We start from the raw sequence: 22,209 nt of genomic DNA on the forward strand, positions 1-22,209 counted from the left end.
GTACACAATCTGTAAAAATATTTATTTTCCATTAGAATTTTGGAATTTTTCTTTTCTGACATTTGTAAATGTATGAAATAAAATCTGTGAGAAAAAAACACTTTCTCCTGTTTCTGGATTTGTAAATAAAAATACTTTCAAAGAACAGAAAGTCAAAATGTTTCATATTTGGAGCAACAGGATATAAAACTCTTCTTACAAGATGTGAACTGAACATGAGCAATATGATCATACTGAAATTGGAGGGTTTGAATTTAAAATAAAAAGAACACACACATAGTTTAATACCAGTATCCAGCCTCCTCAGAACAAACTGAGGATCTTTCAAAAACACTTCTGAGTTCAGGGTTTTGGTGAATTTTAAAATGCAGGAAAAGTAAAGAGGAAGGCTGCAGCCAACAACTGTCTACCAATTATTTTACTAATAATTAATCTCTGGGTGTTAAAGTGTCAGAAAACAGTAGAGCTGCAAGAATCCTCCTGTGATTATTTTCAGATATTGACATTTGACTCATGAACAGTAGAAATTATCTTTTGTGTATCACAATTTTAATTTTAACTGAAAAAAACTATTAAAACTTTATTAAAATGTATTTTAGTCTGAACCAAACAAATGTTTTCTCACATCTTGAGAACAAGATTTGAACATGAGCACTACAGTACTTCATTATATTATTGTATTTTATTCTTATTTAGTTATATCTATTTTTGTGTCCACATGTTACGGTATGTTTTATAATGTGTGCAAAGCAAGCTGTTCAAACTGGTGGGATTAATGAAGTCATTTGAATCTGAATTTAATGCTGTTCATCACATTTTACAATTATGATGATGTTTTTCGATTAATTGTTCAATAGACAAAAGTGGAAAAATTGTCTCTCCCAGTTTCCAAGATGACGTCATCAAGCAGACATTCAGAAGACAGAGCGATTCTGACATTTAAAAAAAGAGAAGAGGAAACGTTTAATTTATGAATCTTTATTCAAAATGATGAATTGCTTCACGGGGGGTGGTGCAGTAATCTCATTACAAATTATGTTTTTATATTTTAAATATCGTTTTTTTTATATTTCTTTTATTTTAGAAAATGAGAGGAAATGACTACAAGTTACTTCCGGCGGCCATCTTGGTTTGAAACTGTACGCGGTCGGCAGCCGTTGAGAAATTCAACGGATGCTCAAGGTGTAGCGGACGGTTGGTCTATTTTAGAGCTGGATACATGTTTTTTGGGGACCTGGAATTACTGTGAAGACAGCGGTAAGTGTTCTCAAGCGAGCTGCGGGGATTTGAGTTTGTTTTTTTTTGTCTGTGAGAAAACCTGTGCATCATTGTGATGTTTACTGCTAGCTTAACTGTTAGCTTTGGAGTGGCTTACCTGCGCTCTTTTGCACGTCTGCACTGGCTCCCTGTGGCTTCGACATTTTACATGAAAATGAATAATATATAATTATATAGAGGAGCTATTACAATTATATGATATAATGTGATACACTTCAACAAACACAGGGGGACTTAATTTTTTATTATCTGCTGTAGCACTGTGACCCCATTCACAGAAAACCCCATTCAATAGAAAAATAAAAGATACATTTATTAGAAAAATGTTTACAATCATTGTTAAAACTCGATCACCATATTAAAATCGTGTTGGCGGCTTCCCTCAAAATAAATCCAGACACCCCAAGGATAAAAGTAATAATCCAAAATTTGAGTTTCACATACCTCATTCCGCTATACCAAGGGATCTAATCGTTTATGTTGAAGGAGCCGTCTGGAGAACCATCTGCCTCTTAATAACAATAAAACAGACCGCAGCAACATAAAGAGGGTACATGATTACATTACATGGTTCAAAAGCAAACTTACTTGGAGAACCACAAATAATCCAGACAAAGGAGAGACTTGGCAGCACAGACGCAGTGCCAACCGAGCGGAGACAAAGGAGAAGGTGACGGAGATGCACACAGGTGGAGCTTACAGGGCTCACAGTCTCCTCCCTTTTATACTTTACTACCCTCACCAAGACTGGCTACTAGATGGCAGTACAAGGTCATTGGGCAATAACAGACATCTGGCTCAGACAGAACACAGAGCGAGGCTGAGATGACAGCCTAAAACAATTTACTGTTATTCACATGTTATTTTGAAAGCACTCAGATCCAGTTTAATGTGCAGCTGTGCAGAGTAGCTGTGCTAATCATTTAAAGAGGCTATGATTTCAGTTTGAGGCAATAGTAAAACCGAAAATGAAATAACTGTTCTGGGGTACAGCTATGCAGTGTTCTTGTTTGTCTTAGTTCACCAGGTGAAGGTACATTTAAGCAAATCTTTCTGCTGAGAGATCTTCATCTAATACAGTCTGACTTGTTTACCTGAAATAAACTCCTCTCTACAGGCAAGTATGATATTGGGCAGACATCTGAAGTCCAAATATCTGTAGTAAGCTCAGGGCTGGAACTCCGTTTAACTTCTCAGCTAACTTGGTTGACACTCTGTTGTATAGTTCAGGTAGCACTGTCTCTATTAAGTATATCCTGGATGCTGGCTGCAAACTGTGGAATCAGCCCCATTCCTACCTGTGTGTGTGTGTGTGTGTGTGTGTGTGATGTGAAATGCTACTGTATTTCTGGATTTGCAATAAAATATAATCTAGTTTTTTTGTTTGTCTTTAGCATAGATGAAGATCTTCCCCTGGAGAGTTTCCGGCCTTTTGATTGGAGGAATTGGTGTTTGCTGTGAGTCATGGGGTTCAGCAGGATGATGTCACACTGTGAGTGTCTGATAGTCAGCCTAAATTCTCTGCTTGCTTTCTCTATCTGTACTCTCATTGTGTATTGTTGTGAGCTGACCCTCACTGTGGATCCAAACACTGATACCCTCTCACACAGTACTTAACCTTAAGATGCTCAACTACTGCATGTTTGATCCTGTTCATGTGAGACTGCAGTCACAGGGCAGTTCTGTGAGTTTACGTCTCCCCAACACTGGTATTTGTGCTACCTTCTATACCCCTAAGCAATTTCCTGCTATATTCCAGCTCCTTCTGATGTTTAACACATCTTTAAATAGCATAAGTCTTCTATTTATTGATACAGAAGATGACTCACTTTTTCAAGATGCATCAACATTTTCTGCAAGCCTGTTCTGGTCCACATCAGCCAGACTGTTTTCAGTAGAGAGGAAGAAGGCGAGTACTGCAACCATCCAGCAGAGGCCAGCCATCTGCACACAGATCAAGATGGGAAGCAGTTTAAGTAAGTAGTACGTACAGTGTTTTTTAAAGACAGTATCAGCATGAATAGGATAAAAACACAGAAAATAATAACTAGAGCAAATATATGATCATCTCAAAATGTAAAAACTAATACAGTAATCATCACAGATTACAACATGCCGTCATAGATATCATATCAAAAATTACACCTTAAAGTTGTACTTCTCTCAAGGCAGTTTGTATTAATGATAGTGAGAATTAAAAAGCAGGAAAAGACACCTTTATGCCCCTTATGGGATCACTTGGTTTGGGCTAAGAGGGAGGTTTTGTTTCTTAGGGATATTGAAACAGCTGTGGCTCAGTTCTTCAGTGGTTCATGCCATCTCAAAAACTGGGGTATTCAGCTCTGAAGCTATATTTGGTGAGATTTGTGGCACTCAAATAAAATACTATGAATTTCTTATTTGTTCAAGTAAAGAAATACTGCTATTAATCTGATAACTGAAAACATTCTGCAACGACAATATAGATAGAATTACTTTAATGATCCCAGACTGGGAAATTATTTTGTTACAGCAGTAGTGGGTCCGCAAATAAAACACTTCGTACATAACATAAATAGAATCCAATATATAGATAGTGTATATATACAGTGCACAGTGTGCTATAAACAATAAACATTAATAATATATACAACAAAACAAAATATGCAAAATATACTATAACAATAATAATATATACAACAGAACAGTAGAGAGACCAGAGTTCTCTGTCAGGCAGAGGTGAGAGAGTTATTATATAAAGTGATGGATTGTGGCAGGAAAGATTTCCTGTATCAATTGCTACGACAGCGAAGCTGAAGCAGTCTTCCGGAGAAGGTGCTCCGCTGTCTGACCAGTGTGAGGTGGAGAGGGTGGAGAGGATTATCCATGATGGATAACAGTTTTTTCAGTGTCCTCCTCTCCACCACAGCCTCCAGAGTGTCCTGTTTGCAGCCAATCACAGAGCCAGCCTTCCTGATCAGTTTGTTGAGTCTGTTGGTGTCGCTGGCTCCGATGCTGATATACATACATACATGTTGTGACGTGTTTCAGCTTGTGGCTTTTATCAGCTCATCAAAAAAAACTCACAAACAACATTAAGATAAGAGAGGCTACTTCATCCTGATTCACAGATCAAAGAGATTTCAGCAGAAACAGAGGGTAGAGCTCGATTGGCTGTACGTTAGAGAAGAGGAAAAATTGTTAAGACTGAAAAAAATCGACACACATCTTTTTACTCTTTTTTTAAATGATAGAGACGGTAACATTAAAACAATTAGGGTGTTTAAAGTTTAGAAGAAAGCTTATTTTTCATGTTGTCCTGCCTCTGTGCTTTTAGGTTGTCCATCTGTCCATGTGCACAAAGAAGTAAGTGATTAGCTTTTCATATAATTATGATTAAATTCTTTAGACAAATGTCCAATGGGATAAAATGATGAAGTTGTGACATTTTATATCCATAAGGTCAAAGGTCAACCGTGTTCTGGTATTTCTAATTTATTCAAATGTTTAAAAAAGAGAAAAAAAACACTTTTTGAAATCTGAGACGTACTTTTTTTTTGCTTCATTTGTCAATAGTTTTTGGAGAAACCAGTTTTCTATCCATCCTTCATTTATAAATGTACTGTACTATAGGTGAAGGGAGCAACATGCCTTGTTTAGGACTTGGACTTCAATACTTGAGACTTTGCCAGAAACTAATCATGCTTAATTGTAATACCATCATGTTCGCCTTTGAATCAACAATAAACATTTTACAATACTCCACAAAGATATGACAATCTATAAAAGGGAAAGACAATAAATAATAAAAAATCACATGAAAAGGACAAACAAGGTCAAAATTATTTTTCAAATTCTCAAATGTTTAGATGTTTGCCTTCAGCAGCAGGTGTCGAGCTTTATTGATGGATTGATTCAGCCTGAACTTCTCCTGTGAGATGAAAACATGTTTTAGGGGAAATTAATCTCGGAGTTGCTTTTTGGAACCGTCTGCTGAAAGTGAAACCTGTAATATTTTACAACCTGCCATAAAACAGTGTTGCTTGGAAGGAGGGAGAGCTGAACTACAGTCACTTAATGTTTGATAACACCTGTAACTCAGGTGATTAGTTCATTGTCAGGTTTCAGGTTTGTGGAAAACACAGCGGAGCAGAAATGGACTCAGGCGGTTTGGTTCGGCCTTCTCTCCTTCTCGTCATCTCCATTTGTGTCTTTGTCGTCTCTGGAAATCCTTTATGTGAGTAGAACCAGAATGGATGGAGTTTGGAAATGGAGGAAAAAAGTGGTAGAGATTTGATATAAATCTGTTAGAAAAAAATGAGGCCGACTGTTTTCTGACGCTCGATTTATTACTATTAATTTTTCATGTCCAATCTGTTTTTTCAATCCGTCCAAAAATCAACAAGTCATACTTAATATTCATCATGACATATTGACATTTGGTGAATGTCTGGTGAGGTTATTTATGGAGGCTCAGTATTCAAGTTAAATGAAGTTATTAACACCCCTAAAGAAATGATAGGCACATAAATCCAAAACATTATACATGCCCAGATACCAGATGCTGTTACAGAGGTTTTTATTGTGCAGGTATTTGAGTGAACCTACATTAATGTGTCTGTTCTGTATTAACTTGTATGTTTTTTCTGTTCCTAAAGATACTACAGTCATAGATTGTACTAGAGGTAGCTCAAGAGCATTTGGTCCAGTGGATGAAGGATATGAAGGTAAGTTAGATTTTACACTCGTTTTACATCACACATTTTAAAATGAGATTAATGTCAAATAATCCAGCAAAAGGTGACTTTAGAAAATGAGTTGTCTGTTTCTTTGCAAGAGGCAGATATCTTCTAAATGATTATAATAAATCAAATGTGTTCAAATAAAATACCGCCTAATTATTTAATTTCTTAATCATTTATTATTTATTTTACCACGTTTGTGGTGATCCCTCTCAAACGTTGAAACAGATACCAATACTTTTTTAGATTGGTGGAAAAGTGTCATGATTTATGAGGTGATGCATCATTAATGAGCCACTACAGAATACATTATCTGCTCAAGGCTCATAAGTGTGCAGCATTCATATCAGTGAGATGCATCATTTATTAAAAGTTCACAATCATGCTGCAGGGGATGTGGAGTTGGTTACTGGGATCACAGCAGGAAGTAGGTTGAAGTTGGTGCCATACATGTTTGACCAACACCGGGAGTATCTGGAGCTGAGCTTCACTCTTGGAGACACCAGCGCGACTGTTCGAACCAAGAAGCCGCTGGACGCAGACACACTGACGGACGTGAGTTATGACAACACTGATAGATATTAAGTTAATTTACTGATAAATCCCAACAGCAAATGTGTTCTACTGCCTGGATTGAATTTCCTCACATGCTCATGTCTGTATTAATATTATTTTTGCGTCTATTCAGCTTCCGTCTGAACTTTCTGTTCAGGACTTGCTGCTACATTATGTCCAATATCTCATATATTTAACCTTCAGCACATCTTTACGTTGAGTTTTCTAGTGTGTTCTGTCGGGTGTCTCCACAGACCTCAAATGCCCTGTGTTCCTGTCTTACAGAGTGGCAGCACCTTGTTTTACTTACTCGTGTGTGATGGTGTAATTAAGGTGAGTGAAATGTAAAAGTCACAATATTCACTGAGCACTGCAAAACAAAATATTTCAAATGATGTGTTTGTCTTTGCAGTACAACAACATTCGGGAACTGAAAATCAGTGACATCAATGACAACAGCCCGATATTTGAAGAGAAGCTCTACAGTCAGAATGTCTCTGAGGTGAGTCACTGAAATCTGTGAGAAAGTGACTGTAGACATCCTGCACAATACACCTGTATCTACTGTCAGGAACTGAGCAGAAATATAAATGCAACATTTTCATTTTTGTCAAATCATTTAATTTCAAAATCTTGTTGATATATTGGTTAAACTCTGTGTTTTAAGGACAGTCTAAGGCCCAGTCCACACATTCGGGGGGATTTTCAGAAACAGGTTTCTTTTTTTCTTTTAAGATTTTTTTTGGCATAGACACCTTTATTAAGCAGTAGACAGATAGGAAATATGGGAGAGAGAGGGGGAGGTGACATGCAGCAAAGGACCTCCGGCCGGAATCGAACCGGGGTCGGCCGCGTTTATGGCATGCGCTCTAACCACTCGACCACCTGTGCGCCCAGAAACAGGTTTCTTTAAGAAAACACAACTCATGGTCAATCACATACATTAAGTAGGCTGTGGTCAGTTGCTCAGCTACATAAAATACTCTTTTTGAGGACGTGATATCCTGGATGAATGAAACAACCTTTTTTCAAAAGGCTTTATACATGTGGACCGGGCCTAAACTGCATGAGGACAATGGTGCTCACACCAGATTTTGATGAAAACTAGTGGAGCAGAGGCTAATTTGTAGTGAAGTACTAGAAGAATTCTCTAGAAAATGTTTGTTTCATTGTTCTTTTGTTTTGTCTTTAATTGGCTGAGCTGATTAACGACTAGTGTTAGCAGTGTGACCATAACCACCAGTTAGAGGATAAATGTTGTGACAAACACTGTGTTCAGACTAAGTGTTTACTTGTATGAACAACAGAACATGCATGTGTGTAATGTATTTGTATCTGTATCCATCGTCCTTTTCTTCTTTCAGTCAGAACCTGTTGGATTCGAAGTTGTTCGAGTGACGGCGACGGACGCAGACATCACCAACGACACAATCACATATTCCATTGTGATAAGATTTACCTATATTTATACAAGCTTAATGAATCTTTCCACTTACACTAATACTACACCTAGTTACTGAAATTACCTGAGCGAAAGATTTAATGACAAGTTTTTTTTTAAGTGAGAGATATTTGTAGTAACATTCATGTTGCTTATCACTGCACTGAAACACAAGTGAATTTAAATACTATAAACCAAACCAACAAGAGAAGTGCAGCAGTTTGACATTTACATTAAAAACAAGAAAGAACAGGATTTGAACACAGTCTGGAATAATTAAATACACTCCCTCCATCATGAATGAAAGAGTCACTCTTGCCACTCTGCTTCTACAAGTGTCATTATGAGTAAAACATAATGTTCAATATGAAAATGTGTTGTTCACTTTCTTCCATAAGGAACCAGCTTCAGAGGTCTTTGAGGTGACCAGCGCAGGAGCTGTTCGCTTGAAGAAACGTTTAAACTACAATTCAGTGCAACAGCACAACTTCACAGTGAAAGCCAGTGTGAGTAAAAGTATTTATACTGACAGAAATAACATGACTGACATGACTACCTGATGGATCTGCTTTGTTTATGTTGTTCTTCACCACAGGATCCCCTGGGGTTGAGTGACACAGCCACTGTGGTGATTAACGTAGAAGACTTTGACAACTTGAATCCATATTTCAGCCACAGCTTGTACCGGGCTTTTATTCCAGAGAATCAGGTGAGTCTTCTAAACTAAATACTACAAGTGAAGAAGCGTCATGGACGAGAGGTGAAACATGAGAGTCCAGTTTTCTATGATATAACACCCAGAAATACCTTCAGCTTCAAAACTACAATATTTCTCTCACAAGTGTTGACATGTCTTTGCTTCCACAATGTCAGAACACTTCTTTTTAAAGCAACATTATGTAGAAATCCCCACGGTTTCTGGGTGCAACACCAGTATCGTGAACACAAATCCCAGTTCTGTAACAGTTTGTCAGTTTGCTAGCAGCAGGCCTGATAACCTTATTTCCTCCCAGCAGTCCAAAGCTCCTCTGCTACGGATTTAACCACCATCACATCCCTGATAGTCTGGCTTGCTATGCCGCTAACTGAGCTAACAAGCTAACAAGCTAACTGTAGCTACAATCATGGATGCATCAATGGAATACAGTTAGCAGACCTGCCAACCTGTACGCATTTTGCGTAGCAAGTACGCAATTTGACATCTAAATACGCTGGTACGAGTCGCCCCCTAAACTACGCATGTGAGTTCTGTGGCAAATGTGCACGTGCGGTACTCATGTCTGACAACATGATGCAGCAGCGTGGTGAAGCAGTTTCAGCCAATCATTGTAGAAAAGCGGAGAATAACGAGTCTACCGAGCCTATAGCGTAACCTCCCCGCCCCCCTCCTCCCTGCCTCCTCCTGACCTCTGCCTCCCTCTCTGTCCTCCCTACTCGCTGCAGTTGGAGCTTAAAAAGGTAAACTGTGTGTGTGTGTGTGTGTGTGTGTCAGCGGACCTGCCTGCTTTTGGTAAATGTGAACCGTTACTTTCACTGTGGAAACATTCGAGCTGAAGTCTTAAGTGGAAAAAAAGAAGAAAAAAAAAGGTTTGCGAGGTGTTTTTTCTTAGCAAATCTATCGATCATGTTCCCCTAATGACCCCAATGCATCGTCAAAGAAAAAAGAGAAAGAAGAGGCAGTGATGCATCTGTGTGTGTGTGTGTGTGTGTGTGTGTGTGTGTGTATTTTAGCCTTTATATATATATCCATTGCAGATAGAGTAGGCCTGTATATAAGGAGGAATGTGATTATATATACAGTTTAAACATGTAGCCAACAAATCTTTTGCAGCATGTTTTGCAACCACTGCCATGGCAGATGAGGGAGACAAAGACAGGGAGGGACAGGGCAGCAGACCTGCCAAAAAGAAGAGGGTCCATGTCAACAAAATAAAAAAAAATTAAATAGTATAGTTACCTTGGTTTGTTAACAGCATTTTCAGGATTTCCATTGAAAGGCTGTCATGATGAGGACATATCATTTTTTGGATTTCTGTTGATGAGTGCAAAATGTCTATATTTCCTTTATTAAAAGTATTGTAATCAAAAATATAGGTTTTATTGTTTTTTTATAACCGATTTCCAGCCAGTGAATTGGGAAATTTTGCAAAAGTCTGCGAAAAAAAGCCGCACAACAAGTGGTACTCAAAATATTTTGACAAGGTTGGCAGGTCTGAGTTAGCAGCAATTAGCAGTTACTCTTGGGAAATATGACGTTAAACAGCTGGCCGAATCTTCCATATTGCACGTTTTAAGTTTTTGTGTTGTGGTGCATTTTTGAAGGTTTTTGCGACGTGTGTGAAATAGTTTTCTGTGTCCATACCATTGTGTTTTCTTCAATAATGACTGTAGAGTGTTAGATAGAAGTGTTGCCTTTGAGTTTGAGGACAGACTTTGAACATAAACCACTTGTGCGTTACATATTTCAGGGTGGACCTTTCCCGACCATTGAGCCAGAGGCAATAAAAGCTCAGGACGGAGACACCGGGATCAACGTGGCTCTGATCTATAGCATCAGTGAAGGTAAATACAACAGGAAAATAAAGCTGCAAATTCAGCTCAGACAGGCGAAACAGTACATTCTGTCAAGAGACTCTCCGTATTTAACCTCGTCTTTGTTTGTTTAGTGTCTCCAGCAGAGTATCAGAGTAACTTCCAGATTGACTCCAGCAGTGGAGTTTTGTCTGTGCTGACTCCAATAGACAGAGAAGAGTTGAGCAGCAGTGTGATCTCTGTCAACATCGAGGTAACAACAACATTAGTTAACAACATCCTAGTATTTGAACAAAAGTGTGAAACAAGTGTCATGTGATGCTCATAGCACAATCAGACAGAGGCTCATGTATTTGTAGGAAAAGTAAAGTTTATGTGTACGTTTTAAAAAGTGAAAATATAAACATGGACATTAAATATTGTTTAACATATTTTCAAATAAAACACAGCAATATTTAACGTAGGCAGTCGATGTTCTTCTCCTCTGTGTCTGGGCCCCCTGTTTGTTTGGCATGTGCCTTAAATGCCTCTGCTTAGGTCCTATATTAGTTGCTAGCTAGAATGATTATTGGCTCAAAAACAAAAGAATAATTAAAAGAAAAGTTTCAAAATGAAAATTCAGTCATCATCTCCTCCCTCCATGCTGATGGAAAGTCAAGTGAAGTGTCATGGTCCACAAAGAGTTTCTGGAGCTTCACAGTAAAACAGCATTACATGTTTATCCCTTTAATGATTATCTGCATTATTCTGTCTGCAGGCGGCTCAGACAGACGACAGCTTGAAGACGGCTAACGCTGTGGTGTCTGTCACCATCGAGGATGTGAATGATAACGCTCCAAAGTTTGACCGGTCCAACTACTCTGTTTCACTTCCGGAGAATTCTCCTGTTGACGCTGTCGTGTTAAAAGCTGTCGTCACCGACCTGGACCAGGTAGATTTTTACTGAAAACCACACTTGGATATTGATTAATAATAATATTTCAATAATCTATTCCATGATCCTGTTTCTCCAGGGAGGATTTGTGGGAACATTGCGGATCCTTCCAGAATCGGCTCCCTTCTCTATCGGTTCTGATGGGACGGTCACAGTGAAGGACTCCACAGCTCTGGACAGAGAGACGACTACAAGCTTCACTTTTCAGGTGATCCAGATTTCACATTGAACATAAACCCTGAACTTTCTGGTTGTTGCAGGACTATGGCAACAACTACTGCTGCAGGACATTGTTGTTTACATGTTTACATTTTAAAGTGAAACTCTCGCCAAAAAGCAACCAAGGCTTTATTTGTGATTGAATATGAGTCAAACCTTCATCTAAATGCCTAATAACAGCGAAAGAGGCACACAAGATTTACCGTTGTTTTCTTTTCAGGCAAGCTAATTTTCAATGGAGTGCTACAGGCACTTTGACGCAAGCATCAAAATCTCTATTTTTAAAACACTAAGAAGGCTCGACACAACATGAAACTTTGCTCGTAGTATCACCAGGGTCTCTACACATGAACACGAGCATTGAGAACATTGTTTGTGTACACAGAGTTTACTAAAAAGAAGGTTTTTAAACTACTCATCTTTGGAGCTGGATCTCCAGAGCGCTGTCGTCAAGGCAGACAAAAAGTGTCGATCCCCGAGTATGACCTAATAGTCAGGAGAGTAATGGTGGACCTCCTACCTGTCAGGTCACACTAGGGGTTGACACTTTTTGTCTGCCATGACAGCAGCACGCCAGAGGTGCTACTGCTAACGTGAGTTGTCCAAAAACCTCCTTTTTAGTAAACTCTGTGTACACAAACAATCTTCTCAATGCTCGTGTTCATGTGTAGAGAACCTGGTGATACTATGAGCAAAGTGTCATGTTGTGTCGAGCCTTCTTAATGTTTTAAAAATGGAGATTTTGATTCTAGCTTCAAAATGCCCGTAGCACTCCCATTGAAAATTAGCTTGCCAGAAAACCAAACTACGGTAAATCTTAAAAGTGCCTCTTGTATCATAATTGTGCATTTACACGAAGGTTTGACTCATATTCAGTCACAAATAAAGCCACAGTTGCTTTTTGGCAAGAGTTCCACTTTAAGTTAGATGCTGTTCTTTTGTTGATTTAAAGATCGAAGCAGCGGAGACGAATCCACCAAACAATGTTGTAACAGCAGAAGTCAGTGTGACTCTTCTGGATGAGAACGACAACAGTCCTGTTTTCACCAGTAACAAGTACGAGGGAAAGGTGTTTGCAAATCAAACTGTGGGAATGTTGCTGGTCCAGGTGAGTGATTAATATTCATTATACTACTCTACCCTCCCCCTCTATCCCAACAACCATCATGAAACCCTACACCGAGCATGAGCGTAACAGGTGGGGTGGAGTTCCTCAGGGTTCAGTTTGAGGTCCCTTTCTTTTCCTTGCAATTAATAAAGGAGGAGTTACAGCTACATCCTTGAATACTGATGACTCAGTTCTATAACTACTCCTAATTTTTACAACCCAGCGAACTTAATGAATCACTACATTATATAACACTTCACATATTGCACTGATCAGTCTTCCAGATGTCTGCTGTACTAAATTAAATCCTGCCACTGTTTCATCCTTTAGTGCAGTGGTTCTCAAAAGGTGGGGCTAGTGGGGGGGGGGGAGGCAGGGCAGGACGCGAAGGTCTATTTCAAGCTCTTCTGCTAATCCCTCGGTCGGGAACTATAGAGCTGGTAATATGACGATGCCTACATAGACCTTGGGTTTACTGCGAACACGGTCGGAAAAGAGGAAAGACCTGTTTGTGTTTTATGCCTAAAAACTCTGGCAGGACAGCATGAAATCATTTTTATAATCAGGTGATTGTATGCAGAATGCTGCAACTCATACAGTGTTTTATACAGATAAATAAATAAATAAATATTATCAGGTTCTCAATAGTATTTCAATTCGGTGGGGCGTAAAAAGATTTCTGTCCTATAGGGGGGCATGAAAAAAAATAATTGAGAACCACTACTTTGTATTGTGTTATAGTTGGGATGTTTTTGTTTTTTCTTGTCAACTTTAACATGTAACGTTTACAGCTTGTTGCCGTGTTGTTGTGATTTTACATTGTAAAACCTGCCACTGACTCATCCTTTAGTGTAACATTGTTATAGTTTTAGTTGAGTTTTTTAAAATAGTTTTTGTTTTTCTTGTCAACTTTAACGTGTATGATTTGTATAATTTCACACAAAGGTTGAGGCAGCAGATGTTGACGATGGCGCAAATGGACAGATCACGTACTCAATCGACTTTGGGAACACTGACGGCTACTTCTCCATCCAGGAGAAAACTGGAACAATCACACTGGCTAAAGTAATTCCCCTGGTTGACAACAGGAATTTTGATTTCCCTCTCAACATAACAGCCAGAGATGGTAGGTCAGAACAGTATTTCTCGTAGTATTCAAAACTACCAAAAGTAGCACTGAATCACATGATTATTTATCATGTGAATGGCTCAGAGTGATAATTCAGTGCCTGTAGATAACACAAGCTCAGGGTACTCTGTTAACCTGCTCTCTGTGGGCTGACATTTCAGTCAGAAGAGACGTGTTGAGCACTTCACCTTTGGCACTATTGAATTCTTTGTGGTCATAAAGTTGTTATCACACCCATCTAACTATCAGCTCCAACTGTCCATTACTGATGTCTTCTTTCAAACGTGTTTTTTTAGGTTTCTATTTCCTAGCTTAAACACTGGGCCATAAAGAGCCCAGAGCTTTTATCTTAAATATTAAATTACTTAAATATTTATATTGTAGACGAGCTTGGATGAGATGTTGTACAGTCTGGTTCATCTGAAGCATACTGAGGTCTTGGTTTAGTGTGAAACACCCTGAAAAAGTTACCAGATTTTAAGAATTTGAGACTCATCCTAAACACATTCAGCCACCTCCACAGACAGACGTTAGAAAAAAGAATTATAATGCTCAATATTGAAATTAATTACAATGTTTTTTCTCCATGTCTCCTCTAGGTGGCACCATATCCCGTTCTACCACAGCACAGGTGATCATTCGTGCTCTACCCATGAACGAGCCTCCACAGTTTTCTAAACCGCTTTACGAGGCCTCCATCTTCAGCAATGCTCCGTATAAAACACCTGTCGTCACTGTCGAGGTAAAAACACGCCCAGCTGCTGTCAGCTCACATCTGTTGGAAAATATCCTCCTCGTTTTCAGAAACACAAACTGTAATATGAGCAGTGTGAACTGAGCTGTGAGCGACGTGGTTAATGTGTCACTGAGCGTGTTGTTTGATCGCTCACTGGAACGTTTCCATGACTGTGAAAAGCTCAAAGGTTTAAGACAAAGTGGAGACGTCCAAACAGGTAATACTGCCACGAAGCAGCCAAGATCAGCAAAATCTGACGGATCAATTCAGCAATCTGACTCTATTAAACTTTGAGTCGATCAGTTTTGAGAAAAGACGATCCTGCACGCTGCTCCTGCTCAGCACAACAAGCAGAGTACAAGGCATCCATCTTGACACACTGACCAAATCTTATTTATTGATACCTCTAATGTCTTTAATTCTAAATCCATCCCCTCTCCAGGCTTCAGACCCCGATGTGGGTGACCAGGGTCGCCTGGTCTACAGTCTGGAAGACACTACTTATTTTGACGTGGATCCGTCCACTGGTCTGGTGTCTGTGGTGTCAGCAGTGGAGCTGGCTGGACAGAAGGTTGAGTTGAAGGTGCACGCCGACGACCTCCAAGGACTTCAGGCTACGACCACGGTGGAGGTGAGTGGAGAAGAATGTACAGACGTTTGTTAGAAAGGTAAGAAAAGAACTCAGCATCCAGTAGAGGCCACAAACAAGTCTGAGTCTAAATAAATGTGTCGATAACTTTTGATAAAGACGGATGAAGGACCTCGACTCTGCTGATTTATACGTCACAAATACTTCATTAAAAATATGAAGACGTCTCCGTTAAACCCACAAAACATTTCATCCTGTAAAAAATAGTTATGGTTAAGTTTAATTTATTTTCTATAAGATACCTGAGACTGATGTGTCACCATGTTTGTTACCATCAGTCCAGTATTATCATTTATTATTATTTATTATTTTAGCAAAAAAAGACATATTTATCGTTCAATTTGTTATCTCTCTTTGTCTTTTTTTAAAATTATTTTTTCACCTGTTTTCACAGATGGAAGTTGAAATTGTATCATCATAATTTATTTCCTGTGTTGCCACTCAGAGCCTCCATACATAAATGTACATTCAACCAAAATACTCTTCCATTTTTTTGAACATTTTATCCTCTTAAAAGTTGTGGAGAGATGTTGGGACTGAACATTATGCTAGTTTTTATTTAGTATTTTCTTTTGATTCTCCCCTTGAAGTCAAAAAGTGATTTAAAAAAACTGAATCACCCTCCTCCCAATTTCTCAAACATAATAATATGGTATTTATTGAGCTTTTAAAATTAGTTTCACAGTGAATAATAGTTTATTCATTAGAAATGGAAATAAAGATGGCCAACAATAAAATGGCGGCTCCTGCTTACAGCACATTTCATCCACTTGTCCTTTTTAAACGAGGCTCTCATGGTGCTGAAAGATCCTCCACTGCCCTCTAAAACATTTCTGACTTCTTCCTCTACTAAAAATCATTCTACAGGCCCAAAAAAAGCTCCAACACTGTGAGAATAACTGATTTATTTTAATAGTCTTACAGTTTCCTTTCCTGATATTTTGATGTCCTCTAAAGGATTTGATTTTACATTTGATTCAATGAATAACATTTCAATATAAATGTGAAATAAGAAGATTCCTGCACTCACCACTCTCTGTTATCCCTCCAGGTGACGGTCAGAGGAAATGTGAGCAGCAGTGACGTGGTCGTCATCCGTCTCAACCAGCCAGCTAACACTGTGGAGAACAAGATCCCTGACATGGAGAGGTAGGACAAGTTCAGCTCACCATAAAGACGCTTTGGAGATGTTTTGTTTCCAGTTTATTTCATTTGTAATTTGTTTATTCCTCCAGCTCTTTAACTAACGCTCTTGGCTGGACCGTGGACGTCATCAAGGTATCCAACACGAACAGACGAGCCTCTGGGTCCAGGATGCGGAGGGCAGCCGTGTGGACTCGGGTCAGCTTCATCTGTTTGGATGGAGGGACGGTGGTGTCCGGTGAAGAAGTCACAACGTAAGAGTTTGATTTTTAATGACAACATTCAGCGTGAACCAGACAGATTTATGTATTAGTTAGCTTTCATTTAAAGTCCTGCTTCTTCTTGTGTGATTTAACTATTTAAAGTGTAAATCTACAATTTTTTTTTTATTATTTATCCAAAGTGAACACTAAAGAGGACACCGCAAACTGTTACTGTCATTTACTGTTACTGTTTTCAATGTTAGTCATGTGACAGCTGTAATATAATAATTAACAGTATTCAAATAGTAACTTTTCTAAACAGAGAAAACAGAGTGTTTGTACGGTGACATAAAATAAAATTCTGCACATGTTAAAAAGTTGGAGCTGACCTCTTGTGTCTGATCCATCAGGAAGCTGCAGAGCCAATCAGAAGCTGTGAGGGAGGAGCTTGTTAAAGTGTTCGGGGACAGTGTTCAATTTGAGATCGAGTCAGAGCCTCAAGGCCCCGCCTCCAACCAGGCTGTCGCCATCGCTGTGGGCGTCCTGGTGCCGCTGATCATTGGGGGATTGATTGTTTTCGTTCTCGCCAGGTGAGACTGAACACAATGTGACTCTGACTGGTTCTTCTTGTTAATGTCTTTACTTTTAGTGAATATTATTTCAACTCATCTAACACTAACATGCAAAAAGGCTCCAGGATAGAGTCAAGGAGTTGTTGTTACAGACAGGATATTTTTAAAAATGTAAGTGACTGTTTGTTTGTCTGTTTTTTTCCAGGAGGGGGAGTATACGCAGACATATTGGCCTCTGAAAGGGGTAAGAAACTCACAGCAGCGCAGGTAGTTAAGTGGTTAAGAGCACATGCCACATACGCAGCGGACCCTGGTTGGAATCCCAACTGGAGGACCTTTGCTGCATGTCACATCCCCCTATCTCTCCCATTTCCTTTCTATCCACTGTCAAATTAAGGTGTCTATACTTAAAAATAACTAAGAAACTTGCCTGTTTTTGAAAGTAGCCCTTCGTTATGTTACAGCAACAAGGCTTGTGTCTCCATACAGCTCATCTGCTGTGATCTGAATTGATTTGAAAAGACATTACTTACATCCTTTATTAAGCTGAAATCTTCACTGTAGCTGCTCAGCTGAAAGTTGAATTTGGTGCACGAGCTCACAGCAGACGAGCTGTATGGAGACGTGTTGTTTCTTTGTTTTTTTTTCATTCTTTCTTTCTCAAGTTTCTCGCATGTGTTCTCGTCATGAATTAAGGTTGAAAAGCTCATGCAAATATTTAACAATCCGTGAAATATTTTGGTTTCAGAAATTGATACAGAAAGTAGTTTGATATTCAAGAGTGCTTCAAATTAATCAAAGTGTGGACACTAATGATGAACCTTGAACTGTTTTAACCAGAAGTTTAACCAGAATCTTTTTATCATTGTTAATTCAAAGTATGTAATATTTAAGTTAAAGTTTCTAACTTTACTGTGTGTTTAATCTCACAGATTCCAGAACAATGAGGAGGAGGAGGAGAAGGAGAATTCTCTCGAAGTACTAAAGTGCCCTCCTGAGAGCCAAAATGCGCTCAAGTGCCCTCCTGAGAGCCACAATGCGCACTAAAGTGCCCTCCTGTCAGCCAAAAAAAGCATGCCAAAGTGCCTTCTTGGTTAGCAAAACACACTAAACTGCCCCCTTGGATGGTTAAAACATGATAAACTGCCCTCTTGGGATCCAAAACATGTGCTAAAGTGCCCTCTTGGGAGCCAAAAAGTGTGCTAAAGTGCCCTTTTTCGCCCCCGCCCTTCAAAAAGTCTGCGCACGCCACTGGTACTGGCATCATAGAGAACTTTTGATTATGGCCTATAACACACTCGACATGTTGAAATGTCATCACAGCTCTTAATTAAAGGCCTGTTTTAAAAGGAGCCCCTTCGTTATGTTTCAGCAACAAGGCTTGTGTCTCCATACAGCTCGTCTGCTGTGATCTGAATTGATTTCAAAAGACGTTACTTACATCCTTTATTTAGCTGAAATCATCACTGAAGTTGAAGTGGGTGCACGAGTTCGACCACATCGAAGGTGTAAATAAGCTGTATGGAGACAGCTGATGCTTCTTTGGTTGTCTCTGCTGCTTCAGTTATTTAGCAGAATGCTGCAACTCTGTTTAACTGTGAAACTCTGAACTGTTCCTTTAAAGAGAGACAGATTTTCCTGTGTCCCCCTGAGGCTTCCATACGTCCAGACACCACAGCAGCTGGGTTGAGTTTTATTGATCAGCTGCTGTTGAGATAAGTTTTTAAATTTAAATTAAAACTTTTTTCTTGAGACATTTGTCATGAACAAACACTTAATTCTCGGAACGATCTGATTTATTTCAGGTGAAATGTTCCTGTGATGCTGGAAACGACAGTCAAGTTTAATAATCGATCTATTGATTATCATTTAGATAATTTATTTATAAAATGGACGTTCTTCCAGGTTTATAGTTTAATATAAATCAAATGTCACGTACCTGCTTTTGTTTTCTTTGTCTCTTTTTCAAAAATGTAAATAATATTAAAGCAGCTTTGCCGTCACTTTTGTTTCCATGTACACAATCTGTAAAAATATTTATTTTCCATTAGAATTTGTTTGGAATTTTTCTTTTCTGATATTTGTAAATGTATGAAATAAAATCTGTGAGAAAAAAAGACTTTCTCCTGTTTCTGGATTTGTCAATAAAAATACTTCAGAATTCCTTTAATGTCCCGTAGACCGGGAAATTTGTGTGTTGCAACAGCAGAAATATTACAAGACAGAGAAATAGAAAAATAGACAAAAAGTATTTAAAAGTAAAGAGAAAAATAGAATAGAATCGACAGAAAAATAGAATAGAATCAGAACGTCAAAATGTTTAATATTTGGAGCAACAGGATATAATACTCTTCTTACAAGATGTGAGCTAAACACAAGCAATGAGATCGTCCTGAAATTGGAGGGTTTTAATTAAAAATAATAAAAACAACGCACACGGAGTTTAATACCAATATCCAGCCTCCTCAGAACAAAATGAGGATCTTTCAAAAACACTTCAGAGTTCAGGATTTTGGTGATTTTAAAATGCAGGAAAAGTAAAGAGGAAGGCTGCAGCCAACAACTGTCCACCAATTATTTTACTAATAATTAATCTCTGGGTGTTAAACTGTCAGAAAACAGTAGAGCTGCAAGAATCCTCCTGTGATTATTTTCAGATATTGACATTTGACTCATGAACAGTGGAAATTATCTTTTTTGTATCACGATTTTTAATTTTAACTGAAAAACTATTAAAACTTTATCAAAATTTATTTTAGTCTGGATCAATCAAACGTGTTCTCACATCTGGAGAACAAGATTTGAACAGGAGCACTACAGTACTTCATTATATTACTGTATTTTATTCTTATTTAATTATATCTATTTTTGTGTCCACATGTTACTGTATGTTTTATGATGTGTGTAAAGCAAGCTGTTCAAACTGGTGGGATCAATGAAGACGTTTGAATCTAAATTTAATGCTGTTGATCACATTTTACAATTCTGTATATATTTTTTGATTAATTGTTCAAAAGACAAAAGTGGAAAAATTGTCTCTCCCAGTTTCCAAACCTCAGGAAGAGCCACAGAGGAGGATCCCTCTTCCGGGACGGACAGACATGCAATAGATGTCGCGTGTACAGAAAGAAGCAACAAGTCACAGTTTACAAGTTACATCAACAGAAAATCTGATACAAATATATGTAAAGTGAGTGGATCCAGGAGACGACCGAGCAGGACGAGGCATCACCAAGCGGTGCCCGAGCCAGACGACCTCCTGTCCACCATGGTGACCTGGAAGAGGGCAGGCCACACAAGATCATTAGTAATAGACAGAGAGAGGCATCAAGGTTAACAGAAATATAGATATGAGGAGATAGTGAAGCAGAGGAGAGCAATGATCCAGCAGAGCCCGGGGTGTGATGATCCAGATCAGTCAGAATTTCAAGGCAGCAGGAGCCCGGAAATGGTAGATGGTCCCAGGGGGCCGTGGTCCATCAGAAGGGAGCCTGAAAGAAAGAGAGGAGGAGGAGAAAGAGAAGGAGGAGAGAGAGGAGGAGGAGAGGAAGGAGGAAGCTATAGAGAGCGACACAGCTTGCAGCACTACATGTCTTATTTATTATCAAAGGAGGCTTCTTTTAATTTTGTACACTTTTACAAACACATGGGGGACTTAAGAAGGCCTGCATAGTTCTGTATTGCTACTCTGTTTCTATTTAAAGTGTGTTCTTTTATTTCATAAATGCACCAAAACATGGCATCATTGAAATTAAAATGAATTTTTCCTCAGAATCTTTGGTTTAAACTTGACCTGTGTCTTAGTCTGAGCCTGATTGCTCTGTCCTATAGAAATCACATAAACTCCTGAAGAGGTCAATGAATCTGAGGTTCAACTTAAACCAGCCACAGTCCTGTTTAACTGATGTTGAGAATTTACAGCTTCACTATATTGTTTTTAATTCCCCAAATGTTGCCCTTTTTGTTATTTTGAAAACAGTCAGGTCCAGTTTAGCGTGCAGATGTGCTAAACTGGACTCATTCAAAGAGGCTTTGATTTAAGTTTGAGGCAATGGTAAAATTCTAAATGCAATAGGCCTAAGTGTTCTGGGGTACAGCTGTGCAGTGTTCTTGTTTGTTCTAGTTCACCAAGTGAAGGTACATTAAAGTTAATCTTTCTGCAGAGGGATCTTTAACTACTACAGTCTGACTTGTTTACCTGTATGTGAGAGTGTTACAACAAGAAGGTCTTTCTTCAGATTTGACCAGACATGACATCTAGTCATCTAGTAGACCTCCATGAAGCTAACTGTGTGTGTGTGAGTGTGAGTGTGTGAGAGAGAGAGAGAGAGATGTGAAATGTGAAATGCTACTGTATTTGCAATATAATCATTTTTAACAAAATCTTTACCGTAGATGAAGATCTTCCCTGGAGAGTTTCAGGCCTTTTGATTGGAGGAATTGGTGTTTGCTGTGAGTCATGGGGTTCAGCAGGATGATGTTCTCCCCAGAAACAGTGTCTGAACCAATAAAGGAGAGCCACACTGTGAGTGTCTGATTACAGTCTAAATTCTCTACTTGCTTTCTTGTAGGCATAAACTTGTGACGTGACGTGAAGCTCGAAGTTGGGCTGTGAACGGTGATGACAAATTTGTCTTCAAAATAAGAGCTTTAATTTGAAAGTAGCGACTATTTGTAGCTTGCTGACACACCAACAAGCGGACACAACCAAACTACTAGCTGTTTGGTTGTGTCCGCTAGCTGTCAGCTACAGAGACCGAGGAGACGCTAGCATCTCCTGGATCTCAGCTGTCCAGTTGTTCATCTTAATGTCCGCAGATGAAATGAATGACTGACTGCTGTGATCAGCTGTTTCCTGGTTTTAAAACTCCCCAGCTGTGGGTCGCACAACAGTGCAGGTCTTCAACACCTCCGCCCACCTCACACAGAGGCCGGCACATTGATGCCTCGGATTTAGATAGAGGTGGAAAAAAATGTACCCTCTGAGGC

At 39.0% G+C, this 22,209-nt stretch overlaps 1 protein-coding gene across 1 annotated transcript; it reads left to right on the forward strand.

The window, feature by feature from the left end:
• The first annotated feature begins 1,137 nt into the window (after window positions 1–1,137).
• On the forward strand, window positions 1,138–18,211 carry LOC115592191 (cadherin EGF LAG seven-pass G-type receptor 2-like). Its single transcript, XM_030434743.1, has 25 exons — window positions 1,138–1,257; window positions 2,678–2,770; window positions 3,096–3,254; window positions 4,595–4,623; window positions 5,379–5,494; window positions 5,916–5,984; window positions 6,391–6,554; window positions 6,840–6,887; window positions 6,967–7,056; window positions 7,919–7,999; window positions 8,394–8,501; window positions 8,591–8,704; window positions 10,464–10,557; window positions 10,662–10,780; window positions 11,285–11,458; window positions 11,541–11,669; window positions 12,633–12,788; window positions 13,734–13,914; window positions 14,517–14,659; window positions 15,096–15,284; window positions 16,354–16,451; window positions 16,538–16,699; window positions 17,059–17,238; window positions 17,426–17,464; window positions 18,153–18,211. The coding sequence occupies exons 4-24, from the start codon at window positions 4,610–4,612 to the stop codon at window positions 17,457–17,459; spliced, it is 2,463 nt and encodes an 820-aa protein (XP_030290603.1). The 5' UTR covers window positions 1,138–1,257; window positions 2,678–2,770; window positions 3,096–3,254; window positions 4,595–4,609; the 3' UTR covers window positions 17,460–17,464; window positions 18,153–18,211.
• Window positions 18,212–22,209: the final 3,998 nt, after the last annotated feature.

Source organism: Sparus aurata, chromosome 1 (genome assembly GCF_900880675.1).
Source record: "Sparus aurata chromosome 1, fSpaAur1.1, whole genome shotgun sequence".
Taxonomy (NCBI): domain Eukaryota; kingdom Metazoa; phylum Chordata; class Actinopteri; order Spariformes; family Sparidae; genus Sparus; species Sparus aurata.

Bases quoted from the DNA above. Each gene is read 5' to 3' on its own strand.
- LOC115592191 (XM_030434743.1), top strand. The intron at 8,000-8,393 runs GTGATAAGATTT...TTCTTCCATAAG, and splicing joins ACACAATCACATATTCCATT to GAACCAGCTTCAGAGGTCTT. The intron at 17,239-17,425 runs GTGAGACTGAAC...GTTTTTTTCCAG, and splicing joins ATTGTTTTCGTTCTCGCCAG to GAGGGGGAGTATACGCAGAC.